This window comes from Salvelinus fontinalis, chromosome 23 (assembly GCF_029448725.1).
Source record: "Salvelinus fontinalis isolate EN_2023a chromosome 23, ASM2944872v1, whole genome shotgun sequence".
Classification (NCBI taxonomy): Eukaryota; Metazoa; Chordata; class Actinopteri; order Salmoniformes; family Salmonidae; genus Salvelinus; species Salvelinus fontinalis.
In genome coordinates, this window is record NC_074687.1 from 31,287,230 (window position 1) to 31,312,403 (window position 25,174).

The window sequence follows — 25,174 nt, forward strand, 5'->3', positions numbered from 1 at the left end:
ATGCTTTTCTTTCTCCGACAAAATTATGTTTGATCAAAAAGTTAAAGACCTTTAGTTTAGCTGGTTGGCTTGCTTTCTCTGCAAGAGTATGCTGCTAGGCTATCTAACCAGCCAAGTAACATTGCTGGCCAGCTGGCTAGCTATTGTTAGCAAACATTGCTACTGTTTTCTTCAACTACAATAGAAAATACTACAACATACCTCTTCCTCTGGTGAACACGGCATTTTGCTTTCTGGCTTGCTCACTTCTCTATCTCCTCGGCCAAGCGATGCTCGAAGTTGTTGTCGTTTGCTATGTTGAATCCACACCGAGTTTTCGGGAGAAGAAGAAACTCACGTCACCCCTACAGTTGACCAATCACTGACGAAGGGGTGTAGACTTCGTCTACCGAACTTCAGCTTGTCTCGAGATTTTTTGGGGGGTGCACAAACAACCCAAAAAAACCTTGTGAAGACCAAAATGAACATATACGCCACAAAATGTCATCATAATGTGCACAAACTGGGAAGCATGCTGAGAAGACCAGAGCCGGCCCTAGCCTTTTGTGAGCCTTAAGGGACTTTTTGGAGTTCATTTCCTGCAATTCTTCACATTTTGCCATTGGGTGGAGAGAAAATGTGCAGTTTTACAGATAATTTCCTGCAATTCTACACATTTTGTCATAAGATTGAGAGACATTTTTGCAGCTTTCAAGCTAATTCCCTGCAACTCTACACATTTTGCCATGACTTCTGCCATGTTAATATGATATCTGAGTGAGAGTGACAAACAAAATCAAATTGGGCCCTGGGCACGTGCCCTGCGTACCCGGTTGGTAATTCAACCATGATAACTAGAGGTTTAGATAGCTGGGTCCACAAAATGAGTGCCTTTTGTGTCCTTCCGATATTTTAAGTAATGCAAAATTGTGCATCAAATATGGAATTTTAAAAGCCTGCCAATTTAATGAAGAGACCTTTAATTAATATAGACCACATGGATTATTCAATAAATCCGATTTGTAATATGGTAAAGACTTCCCAAAGTGCAAAAATTCAGCATTTTGACATGTTCCTCTGTGCATCCCCTGAGACTTCCAGTAATATTTCAACCCCATTAACCCCAACATTTCCCCAAGTTTTCACCATCATTGTAGAGCCCTAGTTATTTTTGTTGCTTTCACAGTAATTTCTGAAAATGATGATTTATTCTGTATAAGGTCATTAAGGTCAACCCTGTTATGTGAACTGAACTCTCATTTTAATAAGGTGAAACTTTTAATTAACTATTAAACAAATAAACATTGAACATCATAATAGTCAAATCATAGTGTGGTTCTACTCTTTTTGGCAATTTTCTGGTGTTTTGTTGTGGGAAACTGAGTGAGTGGAGCATAACACATCAACCCTATTACCCATAGATAGACAGGCTAGAAATGTTTTAACAATAAAAAAATGTAACAATTAAGCTTGCATTCAATTGCCCCTCCCTGTTGCACAAAACAAGCTTCCATTTCTCGTGTCACAAGGCTATTTATGGCTGATTTAAGATTAAATCATCAACCCTGTTAAGGTCATACCTGTTATTTTATTTGGCATTAAAATGGGAAAACATGTTTTTAATTAAGTTGACAGAAAGTTAAAATCAGATGAAATCAAACGTTGGGTGGGTTTGGCGACGAATATGTAGCGAGGGCCAGCCAACGAGAGTGGTGGGTGGTATATTGGGCTTTGGTGACAAAACAGATGGCACTGTGATAGACTGCATCCAATTTGCTGAGTAGAGTGTTGGAGGCTATTTTGTAAATGACATCGCCGAAGTCAAGGATCGGTAGGATAGTCAGTTTTACAAGGGTATGTTTGGCAGCATGAGTGAAGGAGGCTTAGGTTGCGAAATAGGAAGCTGATTCTAGATTTAATTTTGGATTGGAGATGCCTAATATGAGTCTTGAAGGAGAGTTTACAGTCTAATCAGACACCTAGGTATTTGTAGTTGTCCACATATTCTAAGTCAGAACCGTCCAGAGTAATGATGCTAGTCGGGCGGGCGGATGCGGGCAGCAATCTGTTGAAGAGCATGCATTTAGTTTTACTTGCATTTAAAAGCAGTTAGAGGCCACGGAAGGAGTGTTGTATGGCATTGAAGCTTGTTTACACAGTGTCCAAAGAAGGGCCAGATGTATACAGAATGGTGTTGTCTGCGTAGAGGTGGATCAGGGAATCACCAGCAGCAAGAGCGACATCATTGATATACAGAGAAACGAGTCGGCCTGATAATTGAACCCTATGGCACCCCCATAGAGACTGCCAAAGGTCCGGAGAACAGGCCCTCCAATTTGACACACTGAACGCTATCTGAGAAGCAGCGTCCAGATTGTCTAGCCCAGCTGATTTGTAGGGATCCAGATTTTGCAGCTCTTTCAGAACATCAGCTTTCTGGATTTGGGTGAAGGAGAAGCAGGGGGGGGGGGCATGGGCAAGTTTCTGCAGGGGGTGCAGAGCTGTTGGCCGGGGTATTGGTAGCCAGGTGGAAAGCATGGCCAGCCGTAAAAAAATGCTTATTGAAATTATCGATTTTCGTAGATTTATCGGTGGTGACAGTGTTTCCTAGCCTCAGTGCAGTAGGCAGCTGGGAGGAGGTGCTCTTATTCTCCATGGACTTTACAGTGTCCCAGAACTTTTTGGAGTTTGTGCTACAGGATGCAAATTTCTGTTTGAAAAGCTAAGCGTAGCTTTCCTAACTGACTGTGTATATTGGTTCCTGACTTCCCTGAAAAGTTGCATATCACGGGGGCTATTCGATGCTAATGCAGAACACCACAGGCTGTTTTTGTGCTTGTCAAGGGCAGTCAAGTCTGGGGTGAACCAAGGGCTATATCTGTTCTTAGTTCTATTTTTTTTAATGGGGCATGCTTATTTAAGATGGTAAGGAAAGCACTTTTAAAGAGCAACCAGGCATCCTCTACTGATGGGATGAGGTAATGTCCTTCCAGGATACCTGGGCCAGGTCGATTAGTAAGGCCTGCTCGCTGAAGTGTTTTAGGGAGCATTTTTTTATTTTTTTATTTTATTTCACCTTTATTTAACCAGGTAGGCTAGTTGAGAACAAGTTCTCATTTGCAACTGCGACCTGGCCAAGATAAAGCATAGCAGTGTGAACAGACAACAACACAGAGTTACACATGGAGTAAACAATAAACAAGTCAATAACATGGTAGGAAAAAGAGAATCTATATACAATGTGTGCAAAAGGCAGTGATAAGGGGTGGTCGTTTGACCGCGGACGCATTACGGATGCAGGCAATGAGGCAGTGATCGCTGAGATCCTGGTGGAAGACAGTAGAGGTGTATTTAGAGGGCAAGTTGGTCAGGATAATATCTAAGAGGGTGCCCATGGTTACGGATTTAGGGTTGTACCTGGTTGGTTCCTTGATAATTTGTGTGAGATTGAGGGCATCTAGCTTAGATTGTAGAATGGCCGGGGTGTTAAGCATATCCCAGTTTAGGTCACCTAACAGTACGAACTATGAAGATAGATGGGGGGCGATCAATTCACATATGGTGTCCAGGGCACAGCTAGGGGCTGAGGGGGGTCTATAACAAGCGGCAAGAGACTTGTTTTTGGAAAGGTGGATCTTTAAAAGTATAAGCTCGAATTGTTTGGGCACAGACCTGGATAGTATGACAGAACTCTGCAGGCTATCTCTGCAGTAGATTTCAATTCCGCCCCCTTTGGCAGTTCTATCTTGTCGGAAGATATTGTTGTTGGGGATGGAAATGTCAGAATTTTTGGTGGACTTCCTAAACCAGGATTCCGACATGGCTAGGACATCAGGGTTGGCGGAGTGTGCTAAAGCAGTGAATAAAGCAAACTTAGGGAGGAGGCTTCTGATGTTAACATGCATGAAACCAAGGCTTTTACGGTTACAGACGTCAACAAATCTGAGCACCTGGGGAAGGGGAGTGGTGCTGGGGGCTGCAGGGCCTGGGTTAACCTCTACATCACCAGAGGAACAGAGGAGGAGTAGGATAAGGGTACGGTTAAAGGCTATAAGAACTGGTCATCTAGTGCGTTTGGAACAGAGAGTAAAAGAAGCAGAATTCTTGGCATGGAAGAATATAGTCAAGGCATAATGTACAGACAAGGGTATGGTAGGATGTGAGTACAGAGGAGTAAAACCTAATTGAGAGACGATGAGAGGTTTTGTCTCTAGAGGCACCAGTTAAGCCAGGTGAGGTTACTGCATGTGTGAGGGGGTGGTACAAAAGGGCTATCTAAGGCATGTCGGGTAGGGTTGGGGGCTCTACGGTGAAATAAGACAATAATAACTAACCAAAACAGCAATAAACAAGGCATATTGACATTAGCCAAGTGATCATAGGGTCCAATGAACAGCAATAGGTTAGTCAGGGAGCCGTTCAGTAGTCGCTACTACGCTAGGCGAGCTGAAGACACAGCAATTCAGACAGCTAGTGGGCCAGGGATAGCAGATGGGCCTTCGGCGACGTCGCAACTGAAGAGCCTGTTGACACCACCTCGGATGATTATGTCGGCAGACCAGTCGTGATGGATCAGGCTCCGTGTTGTCAATAAAGGTTCCAGGCCAATTGGCAAAAGAGGTATTCTAGCCCAAGAATTATTCTGATAGACCTTGTCGGCTAGCCGGGAGATGGGCCTAGTCATAGACTAGCTCAAGGCTAACTGTTGCTTGCTTCGGGACAGAGGCGTTAGCCAGCAGTAGCCACTCGAATGCAGCTAGGTAGCTGCGATGATCCGGTGTAAAGGACCAAGGCTTGCGGCAGGAATCCAGTGATGAGGTAGAGAAAAAGCAGTCCGATATGCTCTGGGTTTATATTGCGCTGTGCAGACTGGCAGGTATTGACCGAGCTGAAGCTGGCTGGTGTCAGAGTTAACGGTGAAGACCGCAGGGCTAACTGACTACTAGCTAGTTAGCTGGCTAGCTTCTGATGGAGGTTCCGATTCTAAAGTATAAAAATAGCAGATCCATACCACACTGGGTGAGGAGGGTTGCAGGAAAGTATATTCAATTCGTAGATGGAAAATGAGATTAAAATATATACTAAGTATAGACAAAAAAAATGAGGAAACGACTATATGTACGCGGGACAAGAAACACACGTCCGACTGCTACGCCATCTTGGGAAAAAAAAAGTGATTGACGTAACAGAAGAAAAACTTGTTGTACAACCAAATTTAGAAATTGCACTTAAAAAACTAAATTCTGTTTAGTTTTTTTGCCTAGCACTAGACAGCTGATTCAGATAATCAAAGCTTGATGATGAGTTGGTTATTTGAATCAGCTGTGTAGTGTAGTCCTTGGGTAAAAACAAAATGTGGACCCGGGGGTGCAGGACCGAGTTTGGTAAACCCTGCCCTAAGCGGTCGCTTATGTCGCTTAGTGGCTTGGGCCGGCCCTGGAGAAGGCATTCTCATTCACCAAATTGCTCAAACACATCTATGCTCACATGCACACACTCCCACATATGCATGCAGGTATAAATGTATGCAAAGCACAGGTACACGCACCCAGGCAAATCTCTGATCTGAGCAATCATAGAGTATTTGCTCGCTGAATCAGCTAACAATAGATCATGAACCGAGACAACATATGCTACAGTATGTCTAGTCTATTTAACATAACAGCATCCATTAGCCAGATCAGACAGCTAACTAGACTGTAGCTGTCGCTAGTTTCATCTGTTTTGTTTGTTGTCACTACAACTCTGGATAAGAGCATCTACTGAATGACCAACATTTTGATGTAAATGTAAGGCCAACTCTCATTGAATCACAGCAGAACAGAAGCCAGTAGGCTAAATGCAGTGGGGACTGAAGAATCACAGCCAATAGCTAGAAGGTTAACAGTAAATCAGCATCGTACGTCATCAGCATTCCTTCGCCTTCAACTTCATTTCCTTTATTAATTCTTTATAGAAGAGAAAAACAGCACTGAGCCAATTAGTATGTAACGCAAGGGGAAGATAAGACCAGACCACTGAGTAAAAGAGCGGTTGCATCTCAAACTGCAACCTATTCTCAATATAGTGCAGTACTTTACGCTAGACTACTGTGGGGAAAAGGGTGCCATTTGGGACGAAGCAAGCGTTTCAGTGTAGTGCAGCTGGGCTCATTGAACTGACATGTGGCTTTGTAATGGACACTAACCTTTCACCTCACACATTATCTCTCCTTTATTAACCCATATTGGAAACAGACACACCAGACACCTGTCATGTATATAGTAACACGAACACAGACACGGTCATCCATCCAACACACCAGACCTGGGTTCAAATAGTATTTGCATTCTTTCAAATACTTCATATGTTCTTGAATGAGCTTGTCTCGCACAATGGAACAAATGGAATAGTCCCAGAAGTGCAAATCCCACCTACCGGGTCACTCAAGGCAGGCTAGGTGGGGTCTAGGTGCTACAGTACATGTGACTGAGGGCCCATTAGCAACCCAGCGTAAATAGATATTAAATATCCTCCTCTCATTAGCACAGCAGCATCAAAATAAACAAGCCCTTTAGCACTCTGCGGAGAGGGGATGTTCAGCCCCCCCCCACACACAAGTACACACACACAGAGACAAACACCCCGATTACAATGAACAACACTTGCTATGCCGCTTGCTATCTCACTTCTGCTATTCACAGTCATTGACTTAATATAATAGTACACACTGCTATTGACTGGCTGCCTCCATCAGGGACAGAAAACATGCCTTAGAATGTGAATGGAAGAGCTGGGATCTTTTTTACCTCAGAGGGGAGCTCAGGATAAATAATATATATACAGTGCCTTTGGAAAGTATTCAGACCCCTTGACTTTTTCCACATTTTCTTACGTTACAGCCTTAATCTAAAATGGAGTATATAGAGAAAAATCCTCATCAATCTACACATATTACCTCGTAATGACAGAGAAAAAACTGGTTTTAGAATTTGTTAGAAATGTATTAAAACAAAAAACAGAAATACCTTATTTACATAAGTATTCAGACCCTTTGCCATGAGACTCGAAACTGAGCTCAGGTGCATCCTGTTTCCATTCATCATCCTTGAGATGTTTCTACAACTTGATTGGAGTCCACCTGTGGTAACTTCAATTGATTGGACATGAGTGTGCAAGAGCGCAGAATAACTGATACATTTACGAACGCTCAACACCCGTTGAATGGCCGGTGTCAGTAAACATCGGCAAAAAAGCTTCATTCAATTTTTGCGGTCACCAACGCTCTGGATAACATGAAAACAGCCTAACCAGCTATGTTAAGGCAAGTAAAAGGGTCAGAGTAAGGTGTTCTCTTATTTATGTTTGGAAGTAGCTAGCAAGCTAGCTAACTAGCCAGTTAGCTTGGGTGCTTCACTGCCGTTGTGAGGTCAGAATGCTCGGATCAACCCTACTCCTTGGCCAGAGCGTCCAGTGTGCGCTCTAAACACTCCGAGAGCAAAACACTCTGAATTTACAAACAGACAATCTAACAACTCTATGAATTTACGAATGCCCAGAGCACATTCTGAAAGTTCTTTGGCACTCCAGAGTGAATTTACGAACACACCCTATATAAGGTCCCACAGTTGATAGTGCATGTCAGAGCAAAAACCAAGCCACAAGGTCGAAGGAATTGTCCGTATAGCACCGAGACAGGATTGCATCTAGGCACAGATCTGGGGAAGGTTACAAAAAAAATTCTGCAGCATTGAAGGTCCCCAAGAACACAATAACCTCCATCAACCTTAAATGGAAGAAGTTTGGAACCACCAAGACTCTTCCTAGAGCTGGCCGCCTGACCAAACTGAGTAATTTTGGGAGAAGGGCCTTGGTCAGGGAGGTGACTAAGAACCCGATGGTCACTCTGACAGAGCTCTAGAGTTACTCTGTGGAGATGGGAGAACCTTCCAGAAGGACAACCACCTTTGGCCAGACGGAAGCCACTCCTCAGTAAAAGGCACATGACAGCCCACTTGGAGTTTGCCAAAAGGCACCTAAAGACTCTCAGACCATGAGAAACAAGATTCTCTGGTCTGATGAAACCAAGAATTAACTATTTGGCCTGAATGTCAAACTTCACGTCTGGAGGAAACCTGGCACCATCCCTACGGTGAAGCATGGCGGTGGCAGCATCATGCTGTGGGGATGTTTTTCAGCGGCAGGGACTGGGAGACTAGTCAGGATCGAGGCAAAGATGACTTGAGCAAAGCACAGAGAGATCCTTGATGAAAACCTGCTCCAGAGCGCTCAGGACCTCAGACTGGGGCGAAGGTTCACCTTCCAACAGTAAAACAACCCTAAGCACACAGCCAAGACAACATATGAGTGGCTTCTGAACATGTCTCTGAATGTCCTTGAGTGGCCCAGTGATACGCCAGTGAATTAATACTGGGTGATATTTAGCATCCACACAAACACACCTACTGAGTGTATACCTTTCACCTGTTTCAACGCAGGAGTGTACAGTACCACTTAAGTGGTTTAGTTGGCTGTAGAGATTGACTGTTCACCATGGACACATATGGAGTCGCATACAGTACCGCTTACTTCCAGCTCATCTGGACCGCCATATAGGCCTATGTTACTGAGCCAAATTACATAAAATAAAATAAACCAAAACAAACAAGTGTTTCTGGATAGAGAGAATGAAAAAGAAAGAGCCAGGAGTAGTATTGTTAGCTGTGGCTGTCAAGATACGCAATAGCAATTTGTCCTTACTACAGGTGATGTAATCTAACACAGAACCGTTTATTTGTTAGACTTTGTATTTAATCAATTTCTGTTTCAATGACAAGCTCACTCAACACTTGAGTATATCCCTAGACAACAGATGTACTGCATATGTCCAGGGAATATAAGCACTGTGTTCTTAGGTACAGTAGGTCTATGCATATAGGAATCCTCAGATAGAAAAACGAGGTTTCTCTCAGACACCACAATCTATTTAGTTGTTGTGTGGCTTTGTATCGGCTCAATAGGTTGTAAGGAAGTGAAAAATGAAACCTAATCTATTACAGGGAAAGCCAGACTAGTGATGGATTCTCTTTTGACTAGCAAATGTCTGTGGTGGGAAGGCTACTGATACGGATGAGTCACCTCAATAGAGGAAAAAAACAAGCAAATTAGTGTAATGCTAGAAATAGTCAATTGGGAGGGGAAAAATACTAGTCTGTATGAATCACTTAACTTCAAGCACAAAGAAAAACAACAGCCTATGTTATACCACCTAGGCACATGATGGGTAGGAAGTTCGGCTTCGAAGGGGGAGGTGCATTGCATTGGCCTCTCCTTACTCGGAATAGCCATGGTTATTCGAATATTCAAATATCCGAACGGATGTTACTATTTGATTACTTGCGAGAGTATAATTAGTCTAAATTCAATAAAATGATCCATGTGACATTGCTACACACAATGATATGACATGACATTTCAAATTCTTAATTTGATGAAACACACTTTTGAATGTAGTTTTTATGACGTTCGCCCCATAAAAAGACAGTGCAGCCCACACAGGTTTCACTCGTGCAAGTTGTTGTTATTGTCAGCCAATCAAAGTGGCACTGCAATCAGAGACTCCACTCTAATCAATGCAAATTGGAATTAAAATGACAGAATGAAGTTAGCTAAATGTTCCTGTTTATTTTACCCTTTTTATAACTTGGCAAGTCAGTTAAGAACAAATTCTTATTTTTAATGATGGTGTAGGAACAGTGGGTTAACTGTTCCTACAATGACATATTTTTAACTTCAGCTCAGGGATTTGATTTTGCAACTTTCCGGTTACTAGTCCAACGCTCTAACCATTAGGATACCTGCCGCCCCTGTTCGAAGGCCATCATTGAAAACAAGAATTTGTTCTTAACTGACTTGCCTAGTTAAATAAAGGTAAAATCAAAAATCAAAAATGAGAAGGAGTAGACTACAACGAGCAACTGACAGGTAGGCTGATGTTTAGTCTGAATGGAGTTGCTGTAGACAAGAATGGGGAGTGCAACGAAATATCCCAAACCTCTGCCTCCCCAGCCCCGCTGCAACAGCAGCAAGCCACTCTCCCCCGAGTTGCGCAGCCTCAGCAGCATGCAAGTACCGCAGTATAAAACAACTTTTTTTTTTAAACACATGTATTTCGACTATCCGGATGTCCCCCCCAAAAATCTGGATATTATTCGAATAGTGAAATTATTTCAAATTTCCATCCTTACTCCTTGCACAACCTGGCAATTGACTCTCATGCTGGTTACCTAGGGGTATCACAGGTATCCGACCTGGGTCAAATGCATTGATTTAGTTTGCACTTTTGGCAAAAATTAACTCAAGATCAGTGTTTGAATGTGCAGTATTTGACCCAGGTCTGACAAAGGTATTGGCAGGTTAATTTTAGCTCAATTTACCAATGGGTATAACAGGTATTGCTAGTACTCACACTCGCTGTACTGCTGCAGCTGACCAAACTCAGACGGACTCAGACACACCCAGTTCCCAACTCCATCTCCCATCATGATGCCAGCTGGGGGGAGGTGAGGGAGGGTGGTAGTGTGCCTCTCAGGGTACAGAGGTTCTAGTGCTGGTTATCCCTGGGTGGTGAGGAGGAGTGAGGTAGAGCTGAGGAGGTTAACTGTCATCCCAAATCCTTCCCAGTGAGTGGAGGTGGTGGTAGAAACAGATGCCAGAGATGGTGGGGTGGGGGAAGGGGGATAAGGACGGGCAGTATGTGATATGGAGGTTCAGCTAGAGGCAGGTCTCTAGGTCTTTCCCGCTCTCTGACGTCAGACTCAAGCTGTTCCCCTCATCTCTGGTAGGAAGTGATATGTCCACAGCCCACAGTCAGTCCACACAGGGTCCCTTAGCAGGTCTGCTTCACCAATGACCTATAATGACCTAGATAGATAGGGGGGGAGAGATAGAGTGAATGTGCAGCTTAGCTTTTATCAAACCATCTTTCACCATTTAAGAACACAGAGTACATACATAGAATACAAACATAAAGGTTATACCCCTGTTGTTTATCCCATCCTGGATAAACTGGATAAACAAAAACCACATACAGTACGCAGAGTTAAAAAGTGGCTAATGGAGCCAGCTCTGCTCTGTGGAGGAGAAATCAATACATCTCTCTGGGTGGACATCCTCACAGGGATGCAGCCAGGTGGAAAATGCACAGCATTTTACCAGTTCATAGACACACACACTCACACATGCACACACACAAATGCGCACTTGTTTGCGCACACACACTCACACAAAATTTACCCGTTTATGGACAGGGAGGTGGGTGGGGAGAAAGATTCAAGCATCAAACATCTGTAAGGTGTAAATCAGGGCTGTCAAACTCATTCCACGGATGGCTGAGTGTCTGCAGGTTTTTGGCTTTTCCTTTTATTTAAGACCTAGACAACCAGGTGAGGGGAGCTCCTTACCAATTTGTGACCTTCATTTATCAATCAAATGTATCAATCAAGAGGGGAAAGAAAACCCACAGGCACTCAGCCCACCGTGGAATGAATTTGACACTTGGTGTAAATGCAACAGAAGGAGAAACAGCAACACAGGGGAAGGATCGGGGAGAGGACCTATAACTGAGGCCAAGGTTGTATGATGATAGCTGCCCTACCCTCAGTGAGAGTTAGGTGATGATGTTAGCCATGGGAGCTCATCACAGAGGTGTAGATTGGACACCTGGTTGGTGTGGAGAGATCAAAGTTGAATCTCGTCAACCAGATATGTACTAACACAAACTCACACACACGCACGCATGCACGCACGCACACACACATGCGTATACAGATGCACAAACGCAGGCACACACATTCACGTTCACATACACATTTACACACGTGCATGCAACATGTGCAAGAATACTGAATAGACACACACTGTGATTTGCAACTGATCCAATTCTATGAGAGCTTTTCTGATGCATTCTCTTCCTAGAAGTTGTAAAGATGAAATGACTTCTAGGTAAAACTACAATATTTCACAGTACTGTGGCATGGAATGACTTGATTGGCAGAAAGAGGAGAGGGAAATTACAAGAGAGATTTAGTACACTAGTTAGGTAGACCTCTAGCGTAGACTGACAGAACAATAATGAGAGAGAATACTGTGTAAATTCTGAGGGAATCAGATTTATTTTTATTTTTATTACTTCTAGGTATTGTAAAGCATAAGCTGATTTGAAAGGCCCAGAGAGGAGGAATGGAGGAATGGAGGAGGAACTAGAAATACCTAGTTTGATATAAGCAGACCACAAGTGCTTGGCATCCGACCACAAGGTGCTACAGAGGGTAATGCGTACGGCCTAGTACATCACTGGGACTGAGCTCCCTGCCATCCAGGAAGTTTATACCAGGTGGTGCCAGTGGAAGGCCCTACAAATTGTCAAAGACTCCAGCCACCCAAGTCATAGACTGTTCTCTCTGCTACCGCACGGCAAGTGGTTCCGATGAACCAAGCAATACGACTGCTAAATAGTTTGTTAAATAGTTAACCAAATAGCTACTCGGACTATCTGCATTGACCCTTTTCGCACAAACAATTTTTTTTTTTAAACGTATCACATACGCTGCTGCTACTGTTTATTATCTATCCTGTTGCCTAGTCACTTAGTTATATGTATACAGTATTTACATCAATTGCCTCGTACCCCTGCACATCAACTCGGTACTGATACCCATGTGTAGAGTTACCAGTATAGCCAAGTTATCAATACACATTGTGTATTTATTATTACGTGTTATACCTTTTATATTATTTCTCTATTTTCTTTATCTCTGCATTGTTGGGAAGGGCCCGTAAGTAAGCGTTTCACTGTCAGTCTACACCTGTTGCTTACGAAGAATGTGACAAATACAATTTTTTGACATTCTAGTGTGAGAGAGAGAATACAGTGTCTCTAAATATGGTGGGGAAAAATGTACATTTGGCAAGCCCTGGGTGGCACTTATAGTATACTATAGGGGAGAGTGGGATGAGTTGAGCCAAAGGTTTAGTGGAGCCAGCCCTTCCCACTGGGCACACACTCATCCCACTCATCCCCATTGTTTCCACTTCATTTCAATGAAATTATGTTGAACCTATGTGGAATAGACATTGAATTGACATCTATGCCCAGTGGGTTGTTTCTAGGAAACCAGACACAAAATGAATTATGTGACAAATAATTAGGAAGAGGTCATCAATTCATGGAGTAGATGAAGGAAGAAACCACATGGAAAAAGTGGTAAACAAGTTAGGTAGAAAAAAAGGACTTTCCAGCCAGGTCTCATAGACTAAATGTAACATAGTACATGAAAATCCAGGACACGCAAATTACTATGATATGTTACACTTGGTATGGCTACATAAGACAGAAGGTTACTTCACAAAAACGAAAGGAGGGTGGTTTGTCAGGGTGTATGGGTAGGCGTATAAAGCGAACAACTAGCAACCCAAAGGTTGCTTGTTCAAATCTTATCATGGACAAGTTTAGCATTTTAGAAACTATGCAACTAATTACTACTGTTTAGTTATTTTGCATCTACTTAGCATGTTAGCTAACCCTTCCCCTAACCATAATATTAACCTAATTCCTAACCCTATCCCCTAGCCTAGCTAATCTTAGCCGCCTAGCTAACATTAGCATCAGTCACCTAGCAACCTAACTAACGTTAGCCACAACAAATTGTTATTCATACAAAATGGATGATGGAGATCCACAAATTAATACATACCATAAAACTTTACATATCAGACTATATTGAGTTTCCCCAGATTTTATTTTACTATGTTATGTCTATGCCTGAGTCCAGGTTAGATTTTCACAAAGTCAAATTAATGGTATTGTGTTATAGGTTTCATGATGCTTGTATCTAAACCAAAGTTGAACGTTTTAAGATTGTTTTGTACAGCATTTGAGGTTCTAAACCTATCATGAAAGTGCATCTTTTTAACTGTGTGGGATAATATATTCAAAATATTTGCCTTGTGGTATGTTGACCCAATGGCCAACATACCCCATACAAATGATTATAACATGTTGCCAGTTTAATGCACACTATTTTTGCAATGTGTCATGCATATGAACTCAAGATAGTGCATTGTTATTGAGCAGATATCATCATGCCCTGTGTACACAAACATAAAACAAGCAGGGGTCTAGCCCCCTTGAGGTTCTTGAGCAAGCAGGCAAGGAAGTGAGAGAAGGGAAGAAGTCCATTCGAGCAGCAGCAAGGGATGAAATAATAAACTAAATGACACTGAAGAGGTACAGTACATTAACAAAAAAAGAAAACAAACATGTACCTGTGCGAAAGAGAGGCAATGATACAGTAGCAGAGGCACACAAGGTCTTATCTGACGACATGGAGGCTGAGCTTGCTAATTATATTAAGAATCTCGTGGACCAGTTTCATGGGCTTAGTAGCCTCAAATGCAGAGAACATTTCTACAAATTGGCACATTGAAACAACATCTCTGTCCTAGACAACTGGTCAAGAAATGGAAGGGTAAGTGATATTGAACAGAGAGATCTTTATCTAAATGTAGGCATACATTTAAGATATGCAATATACCACATCTCCATGAATTAAACCTTGACCTACCAGCACCATCACCCACTGTCACAGGACACCACCACCCACTTACCCCAAGGCGGCTCAACTTACCCTGTCCCTATGCCAAGAGACCACATTTTTGGAAAAGCTATGTTTTCAAAACTGTGATGTTTACATGAATTCCAAGAATACACAACATCCTGAAATATACACTGAGTGTACAATGCATTGCACCCTCTTTTGCCCTCAGAACAGCCTAAATTCATTGGGGCATTTACTCTACAAGGTGTTGAAAGCATTCCACAGGGATGCTTACCCGTGTTGGCTCCAATGCTTCCAACAGTTATGTCAAGTTGGCTGGATGTCCTTTGGGTGGTGGAACATTCTTGATACACATGGGAAACTGTTGAGCGTGAAATACCCTGCAGCGTTGCAGTTCTTGACACACTCGAACCGGTGCGCCTGGCAACTACTACCAGACCCCGTTCAAAGGCACTTCAATCTTTTGTCTCAATTGTCTCAGGGCTTAGAAATCCTTCTTTAACCTGTCTCCTCCCCTTCATCCACATTGATTGAAGTGGATTTAACAAGTGACATCAATAAGGGATCAAAGCTTTCACCTGTATTCACCTGGTCAGTATATGTCATGGAAAGAGCAGGTGTTCTTAATGTTTTGTACACTCAGTGCATGTAAATATCTTTGCTAGAAAGAATATTAGATTTCCCTTAAAGTAGTGATGCTGAATGTAAAAAATGGCTCAGCATACCCCATTCTCTCCTACTTTACTGAAGAGGTGGTCAGACAATATGGAGGATCCATTACTCTTATGGTATTAGAAAACATAGAGAGACCTTTGTCTGTACATAAACTATGGGGCAGCATCTAGGCCTATTTTCAGTACCTATTCTCAATACAACCAAACACAGAGGGTCTGATCTCTATGAGTATGGTCTGTATTTGTCCATGTTCCTGTCAAATCATCCAGTTCCTGGAAAGTCATTTGAGAGCAGATTGTCTGAGCTTGTGTGTGTGCTCATCCAAAATATTCTTACTATTTGAGGGAGCCTGGCAGGGAGCCAGGTGGGTGTTAGTGTCCCGATATAATTAAAGTGCCCAGTTGGTGTTTTGATTTGGGCAGTACTTTGCCAGCGCTGGGCCAGGTTACATCTGTCAAGCTAGCCTGGCACAGCTTTATCAATCAATCAATCAAGTTTATTTTATATAGCCCTTCGCACATCAGCTAATATCTCGAAGTGCTGTACAGAAACCCAGCCTAAAACCCCAAACAGCAAGCAATGCAGGTGTAGAAGCACCTATCAAACCTGAGGTACAATATCTTCTTTCCTGTTCATTTTGATCATTAATGTGATCCAGAGTTTCATAAGATAATTTTTCAGTTTGTCCATTAATCATGGCTGGTGAATTTCTGTTACTCTCCCATAACAGCAATAAATATGAATATGTTTCCCCACAGGAACAGTTTACTTCCAACTCGGAGTCCCAAAATATAGAATATTACCATATTCCTTTGAGAGTACCAAGCTAGTGGAATATATGGAATTCATCATATTTGGAGCTAGCAAGGTCACGTCTCAGTTTTCCTGCCTTTCAGTTCTTAACAAATGACTCGATGAATCAATCAATATCCATTGCTCAAGTTCTATAAGTATGACTTTTCTCAGGTCGACACCTGGTTATGCCATTACTTTACAAATTGCTGAGTGGACTATCCTGGCTAAATATAGATTAATTGAATTGAATACACTTAGACTAATGAAGATTTGAGTTTGTGTAGGCCTATCTCAAGGGTGAATGGATGTAAAAACCCAACTGTGAAGCACCGCAGTGTCACATTCAGACAGTGACATTTCTTGGCATTTTCCCAGACACGACCATACTGTTTCTGTAAACAGATGAGTTGAATAAAGGTGCTATGGGTTTGAGAATGTACATGGAAGGCAAAAAAAATAAAGAAAATGAAATAAAGAAAGTATGAATCCCAATTATTGGATAATAAAGCCTGGAAGGAAGTCTAAAAACAGAAATGTGTTCAAAACTGGTCAGCCTGCGGTCATGTACTTTGTAAATATACTAAAATAGACCAAACAAACAATCTCCATGTGTAGCCTAACAGTCTCTCCTTTCTCTCCTCTGTCTCACAGCCAGTCATAGGCTCTAATGAGTGCATACTGGCGGCAGAGAAGTCAGGCGCAGGAGAGCAAAGACTGTGTTACAACGGCGCAGTTTAATAATAAAAATCACAGTGAACAAAAAACAATATATACAATGGGACAAAACCCTTCACACGCCAGACATAACGTGCACATACATTTACAATAAACAATTACGGACAAGCACATGGGGGAAACAGAAGGTTAAATAACCAACATGTAATTATGGAATTGGAACCAGGTGTGTGGGAAGACAAGACAAGACAAAACAAATGGAAAATGAAAGGTAGATCGGCGAAGGCTAGAAGGTCGGCGACGCCGACCTCCGAACACCGCCCAAACAAGGAGATGGACCGACTTCGGCGGAGGTCGTGACACAGGCAGACAGGGAGAAAAAGGTGTTGATCCAAAATGAAAGTCCTGTCGTACCTGATAACTACCCTCATCCATACAACGTTAAAGGGTGGCATGTGATAATGGTGCAGCAGCAGAGCATGCAAGCTTGGATATTGGAGACGTACAGTGGAGGTGGAGGACAGAGAGAGGAGTGGAGCTGGTTGTCTCTGTGTGTGTGTGTGTGTGTGTGTGTGTGTGTGTGTGTGTGTGTGTGTGTGTGTGTGTGTGTGTGTGTGTGTGTGTGTGTGTGTGTGTGTGTGTGTGTGTGTATGTGGGTGCGTGCGCGTGCGCGTGTGTCATTTCACAAAAAAATCTTGTTACTTACTCGGAGTTCCCCCAAAAATCAGAGAATGAATATGATGCATGTGTATATGCGAAATGCAAACCATGATGCCTTCACTGCTCAATTATACAGAATAGGAATCGGGGAATCCTTTTGATACACACCTCCCCCAGTCTGCACGACAATGACAAAACATGACCTGTGAGTGGTATGAGTAAGGCTTCTATTTTTAAGTTGTTCCACGGGAAGAAGAGTCAGGTCTTGTGGTCCCCCCTGATGATTGAATGAATCATGCAATGAGCAACGTGCAACCCTTATTATTTCTGAGTCAGAAACTTGACAAAAGCCAATGAGAAAAAAGCCCACACAGACACAGACAGAGAGAATCAATCTAACCATCCTTTTGCCAGACCTCCTCTATCTATTTAGTGTTCTAATGGACTGCAGTAAGTTGTTCAGCCATTTAGACTGTTGATTTTGCGAAGAATAAAGAGAGGAAAGGAGAGTGGATATTACCACCTCTAAGTTCATACTCAGCCTCCCATCTCTCATCTCTGTAGAGCACTACCACTACTACACTGTGATAATGAGGCTGCAGCAAGGCTAGTTCAGACGTAGAGCATGCATGCTTGGAGTGTGTGTGTGTGTGCATGAATCCGGGGGAAGGAGAGAGGGTAGGGTAGGGGAAATGATGGGAGGGGCCGAGGGGGAGGCAGAGGCACTTTCCGATCAACGGGATGGGACTTCCCCTCTGTGCAGAGGGATTCTGTTTGCTCACAAGGTTGCCTAGCAACTCTGACGTCATACAGTAAGTGTGCACACAACAAGCACAATAGGAGGAGGGGGAGGTAGGAGGGGGAGGTAGGGGGAGGTTCAGGAGCAGAGTGGCACCTTATGGATCAGTAGTCTTGACAGTTTATAGGTCTAGAAAGGTACAGTACCAGGCCAGTCTGGCTGTATTTTTACTTCTGATACTGAGATGCTCTGTCTGTTGCAGATCATCATTCCATCATGACCCAAGTCGTCCTATATAACCTGGTAGGCCCAGTTTTTCAGGAAAGCTTAAGGTGCGCTCTGCCTCCTCTCCAATCCAAGCAGCTTTTCCTCACACACCTAGAACCTAATGCTTCAATATAGCCAAAATATTTGCCGTTTAACTTTTCAAATGTGTTATATTTTATATGTGGCATAATCACAACCAGTCACAATGTTTGACTCTGATTAGGCTAATTCAAATGTCTCCTGTAAGCATGCACACGTTCGTCCAAAATATAATTACAGCATCCTCAAAATGGCCTGATATTAACCTGGTTTCCATCCAACCTTTTTATGTGAGTAAAGTACATGTCGGATAAAAAGGTCACAACATCATGGAAAAGCGTGTAATATATTAGGCTAGATTAAACAAATGATTATGAACTTCACAGGGTGGTGAAAGTGCACGGTGATGAGCTAGATGCTCCTTTCAAAAAATATTGAGGGCCTTATTCTGGTGACATGATGATTGATGCTTGGCTGCCGTTTGACAAAAAAAAACAAAAAAAAAACATGACAAACACTTTTGTCCATGATTATCTCATCATGTAGTAGGCTATACCTGCATTGTGAGCTGTTCTGTGAGCTGTTCGCTGGAGCACATGTGTAATACCAGAGTGGGCACACTCGCTGTACCTATGCAACATTTGACAAAACCATCAGTAGGCCTAGAGATTAAAATGCGATGGAAACCCATTTAACTTGTATTTTTTATTCGGTACCTGGGAATTTATGCAATAAAGTTATTTTTATGTGCACTACATATTTACTCAGAGATTTATCCACATGTCAATTGGATGGAAACAACTCTGATGGGAAAATGCGCATTTGTTTTTATGGAGATTTTAGAATATTCGCATGGAAATTTGTCGCCAATTGGACGGAAACCTACAGACACCCTAAGGACTCTGGCAAGTGCACTAGTCCAGTGTCACTTTGATTATGCCTGCACATCATGGTTCACCAGCAGCCCTAAACATCTAAAGAATAAGCTCCAGACCAGCCAAAACAAGAATTGTAAACTCCCCTCTCATACTCATCTGGAGTTCGAGCATTTTAAGCGGCTAGGCTGTCTATCTGTGGGAAAAAAAGTAGTATTTATTAAACTTGTTTTGTATTTTTTGTTGTTGTATTTATTAGGCTCCCCAATTGATTCAATTTGGTCTGGTCCACAGACTTATCACGAACTCAGCCCCCAGGTACTTATCCAACTATTTTTCATTTGTTAGAGCATAATACCAGAGCCAGAGACTCTAATATTCACTGTTTTAAATATACCAGTGCGGTTGAGTGGAACAAAGCAACTCAAAACCATACCAACCATAACCACTTTTAAATAGAATGTCTACAGCTGGCTAATGTGTGAACATTATAACTTTTTTGTCTGTATCTCATGAATGTGTCTGTATCTCTGTAATGTTTCTGTATCTATGTAATTGCATGTACTGATGTAAAAAGGAAATAGGGACCCTGATGGAAATAAGTCTCTGACTATAATGTGCAATCCCGGGCATTTGTTGTTTTTTTACTCTTTGTATTTATGCATTTTTTTTACTGACAAATAAAATCAACTAATCAATCTAAACTGTGCAGCGGGCATTTGATGAATGGAAAGAGACATCTGTTACCAAACACCCCAAATATTAATGACATTCAGAGATACCGACAAGGTAGGGAGGGACCTATTTTCTGTTTGTCGAGATTGAACTAGTCTATTTATTGTGGTGTTGAAAATGCAAACCATGATATTGAAGCATCCAAAGTCAGTGTGCTTTGTTTATTGCATTGTCACAAAAACCTGTTGGTGGAACATTTGTTGCATGTATTATATATAATTATAAATATGGCATCAACATTTTGAAAATCAGATTTCCCACTAGCTGATCATTGCCTCCTGCCGGCTTTGGTCATAGTGTAAGCCTAATGAAACAGGCAGGGAGAGGGTGCTTGTCCGTGGTGGTCGGCAAACACTCACCCTTCTGTCCCGTAGCCCTCGGCCTCTCGTCTCTCAGCTCTGCAGAGCACTACCACTACTACACTGTGATAATGCAGCAAGGCTAGTTCAGACGTAGAGCATGCATGCTTGGAGATTGGAGACCTACAGTAGAGATGGAGGACAAAGAGAGGAGTGGAGCTGGTTGTGTGTGTGTGTGTGTGTGTGTGTGTGTGTGTGTGTGTGTGTGTGTGTGTGTGTGTGTGTGTGTGTGTGTGTGTGTGTGTGTGTGTGTGTGTGTGTGTGTGTGTGTGTGTGTGTGTGTGTGTGTGCATCCGGGGGAAAGGAGAAAGGGTAGGGTAAGGGAAGTGGAGGGGCCGAGGGGGAGACAGAAGCACTTGCCAATCAATAGGATAGGGCCTCCCCTCTGTGCAGAGAGGGATTCTGGCTTGCTCACAAGGTTGCCTAGCAACTCTGACATCATACAGTAAGTGTGCACACAACAAGGAGATGCACAATAGGAGGAGGGGGAGGTAGGGGGAGGTTCAGCAGCAGAGTGGCACCTTATGGATCAGTTTCTGTCTTAGTGTGGAGTATGTGTGCATGGGCACGTGAATACACACAAAACATGATCGTTTGCAGTGCACGTCAACCTGTGACGTCCACACACCATGTGGAAGGACCATTCTACGATCACAAATTATCGTGAAATAGACACAAATTACTTTTGCTAAATTGGTGATAGAAAAAGAAAAAGAAAAATGGTGTCCACCACACTTATTTTTATACAGTGCATTTCAATCACAGATGAAGGCAGTAAGTTATTAAGGCAGAAACAATAGGAGGGAGGTTGGTTGGGGAGGATGGGTAGGTGTATACACGAAAGTCTAGCAGCCAAAATGTTGTGTGTTTGAATCACATGATAGACAAATTTAGCATTTTAGCTAATTAGCAACTTTGCAACTACTTACTACTTTTTAACCTCTCTTGGGTACGTGAGACGTTAGCCTCCCACCTCTTCAACAGCCAGTGAAACTGCTGGGCGCCAAATTCAAATACAGAAATACTCATTATAAAAATTCAGAAAACAAAACATATTTTACATAGGTTTAAAGATTAACTTCTTGTGAATCCAACCACGGTGTCATATTTAAAAAATGCTTTACGGCGAAAGCATACTTTACGATTATTTGAGAACATAGCCCAGCAGACAAATCATTACAAACAGTAACCAGCCAAGTAGAAGAGTTACACAAGTCAGAAATAGAGATAAAATGAATCCCTTACCTTTGATGATCTTCATATGGTTGCACTCAGCAGACATTCATTTACTCAATAAATGTTCCTTTTGTTCGATAAAGTCTCTTTATATCCAAAGACCTCCGTTTTGTTCGCCCGTTTTCTTCAGTAAAAAAATCCCAAAATTGTTGTCACGTTCCTGACCTGTTTTCTGTTATTTTTGTATGTGTTTAGTTGGTCAGGACGTGAGTTGGGGTGGGCATTCTATGTTATGTGTTTCTATGTTTAGGTCGGTTGTAATTAGCCTTATATGGTTCTAAATCAGGGACAGGTGTTTGACATTTTCCTCTGATTGAGAACCATATAAAGGTAGGCTGTTCACACTGTTTGTTTGTGGGTGGTTGTCTTCTGTGTCTGTGTATGTTGCACCACACGGGACTGTTTCGGTTTGTTCGTTCGTTTGATGTAGTCTGTTCCTGTTCGTGTGTTCTTCGTGTATTTATGTAAGTTCCATGTTCAGGTTTCGTCTACGTCGTTTTTGTTATTTTGTAGTTTGTTGAAGAGTTTTCGTGTTTTCGTGTTTTCTTTAATAAACGTTATTATGTCAAACTATCACGCTGCGCTTTGGTCCAATCCCTACTCCTCCTCTTTGTCTGAAGAGGAAGAGGACAGCCGTTACAATTGTATCCGTAAAGTTCATAGAAACATGTCAAACGATGTTTATATTCAATCCTCAGGTTGTTTTTAGCCTAAATAATCGATAATATTTCAACCGGACAATAACGTCGTCAATATAAAAGGTAAACAAGAAAGGCACTCTCTCGGTCGTGCGCATGAAAAAGCTCTGTGACACTTTAGGGTCCACTCATTCAGACTGCTCTTACTTCCTCATTTTTCAGAATACAAACCTGACACAATTTGTTGACATCTGTTGACATCTAGTGGAAGGCACAGGAACTGCAATTTGAGACCTAAGTCAATGGATACTTAATGGCATTGAATAGAACATTAAAAAAATTAATTAAAAAAACTTCCCGAATGGATTTTTCTCAGGTTTTCTGTTATACTCACAGACACTATACAGAGTATACTGAATTAACTCAATTACAGTGCATTCGGAAAGTATTCAGACCCCTTGACTTTTTTCACATTTTGTTACATTACAGCCTTATTCTAAAATGTATTAAAATGTTGTTTTCCCTCATCAATCTACATACAATACCCCATAATGACAAAGCAAAAACCTGTTTATACACAGTTAATATGCTAATAAACCCCTTTGTTGAAGCAACTTTGGCAGCGATTACAGCTTAGCTTTGGCAGCGATTACATACTTTCTTGGGTATGACGCTACAGGCTTGGCACACCTGTATTTGGGAATTTATCCCATTCCTCTCTGCAGATCCTCTCAAGATCTGTTACATTGGATGGGGAGCGTCGCTGCACAGCTATTTCCAGATCTCTCCAGAGATGTTCAATCAGGTTCAAGTCCGGGCTCTGGCTGGGCCACTCAATGACATTCAGAGACTTGTCCCGAAGCCACTCCTGTGTTGTCTTGGCTTAGGGTCGTTGTCCTGCTGGAGCAGGTTTTCATCAATGGATCTCTCTGTACTTTGCTCCATTCATCTTTCCTTCGATACTGACTAGTCTCCCATTCCCTGCCGCTGAAAAACATCCCCACAGCATGATGCTGCCACCACCATGCTTCACCGTAGAGATGGTTCCAGGTTTCCACCAGATGTGATGTTTGGCATTCAGGCCAAAGAGTTCAATCTAGGTTCCATCAGAACAGAGAATATTGTTTCTCATGGTCTGAGAGTCCTTTAGGTGCATTTTGGTAAACTCCAAGAGGGCTGTCATGTACGTTTTACAGAGGAGTGGCTTCCGTCTGGCCACTCTACCATAAAGGCCTGATTGGTGAAGAACTACAGAGATGGTTGTCCTTCTGGAAGGTTCCCCCAACTCAACAGAGGAACTCTGGAGCTCTGTCATAGTGACCATCGGGTTCTTGGTCACCTCCCTGACCAAGGCCCTTCTCCCCCGATTGCACAGTTTGGCCGGGCGGGCCAGCTCTACGAAGAGTCTTGGTGGTTCCAAACTTCATCCATTTAAAAATGATGGAAGTCACTGTGTTCTTGGGGACCTTCAATGCTACAGTCATTTTTTGGTACCCTTCCCCAGATCCTGTTTCGGAGCTCTACGTACAATTCCTTCGACCTCGTGGCTTGGTTTTTGCTCTGACATGGACTGTCAACTGTGGAACCTTATATAGACAGGTGTGTGCCTTTCCAAATCATGTCCAATCAATTGAATTTACCACAGGTGGACTCCAATCAAGTTGTAGAAACATCTTAAGGATGACCAATGGAAACAGGATGCACCTGAGCTCAATTTCGAGTCTCATAGCAAAGGATCTGAATACTTTTGAAAATAAATAAATTCAGTTTTTTATTTAGAATACATTTGCTAACATTTCTAAAAACAGATTTAGCTTTATCATTATAGTGTATTATGTGTAGATTGATGTGGGCAAAACATATTTTATCAATTTTAGAATAAGGCTGTAACGTAACAAAATGTAAAACAAACTCAAGGGGTCTGAATACTTTCCGAATGCACTGTATACAAAATGTTAAACGGAGAATCCTGCACTCTAATCTCCTTCCTGACAAAACAAGGTCTATGAGTGGTGTAAAGCTTCTATATTTCAGTCATTTCACAAGAAAAGGAGATATTGTTAATTGGAGTTCCCCAAAAATTCTAGATTTAATATGATGCATGTATGCGAAATGCACAACATGGTGCCTTCACTGTCATCAGAGTATGTGGGAAGACAGAGCATTCTTTATGAGCTCAATTATACAGAATAGGAGGGAATCCTTTTGATACACACCTCCCCCAGTCTGCATGACAAATTACTAAACATGACCTGTGAGTGGTTTGAGTAAGGCTTCTATTTTTAAGTTGTTCCACAGGAAGAAGAGTCATGGAATGAGCAACGTGCAACCCTTTTATTTATGAATCAGAAACTTGCCAAAATTAAATGAGAAAAAAGCTCACACAGACACAGACAGAGAGTCAATCTAACCATTATTTTGCCAGACTTCCTCTCTCCTTTCAGTGTTCTAATGGACTGCAGTGAGTTTTTCAGCCATTCAGACTGTTGATTTTGTGAATAAAGAGAGGAAAGGAGAATGGATATTGACGACTTTGTGTTCATACTCAGCCTCTTGTCTTTTTTCGTCTCCCAGCTCTGCAGAGCACTTCCACTACTACACAGATGGGCCAAGGTTTTCTCTATCTCCACTCAACATGCTCTATCTGTTCCCTGGTAAAAGTTGGCTTTTGGTCGATAACATAACATAAATGCACAACTTGAAACATAAATGCACAACTTGCACTGGAATTGAGCCGTTTATGGCTGGAGCATAAAAAAAATGAAAAGCCGCTAAGTAAAACTGCTGTCCGCCAACTGTCTGTGAGAATTATATATATTTTTGCCTATTCATTGATGTAAATACCAGTCGATGTAAATACATTTCACCGGTCATGTTTATCGGTCCATAGGTTAATTTGCACAAT

At 42.2% G+C, this 25,174-nt stretch overlaps 1 protein-coding gene across 3 annotated transcripts in view; it reads right to left on the minus strand.

Moving 5' to 3' along the window:
* LOC129821121 (diacylglycerol kinase beta-like) overlaps positions 1 to 25,174 on the minus strand; it is a 162,436-nt gene that overhangs the window by 122,115 nt on the left and 15,147 nt on the right. For all 3 annotated transcript variants that reach the window (XM_055878439.1, XM_055878440.1, XM_055878438.1), the window contains exon 2: positions 10,427 to 10,881. In XM_055878439.1, coding sequence (XP_055734414.1) covers positions 10,427 to 10,502 — 76 coding nt within the window. In that variant the 5' untranslated portion in view covers positions 10,503 to 10,881. The remainder of the gene's footprint in view (positions 1 to 10,426; positions 10,882 to 25,174) is intronic.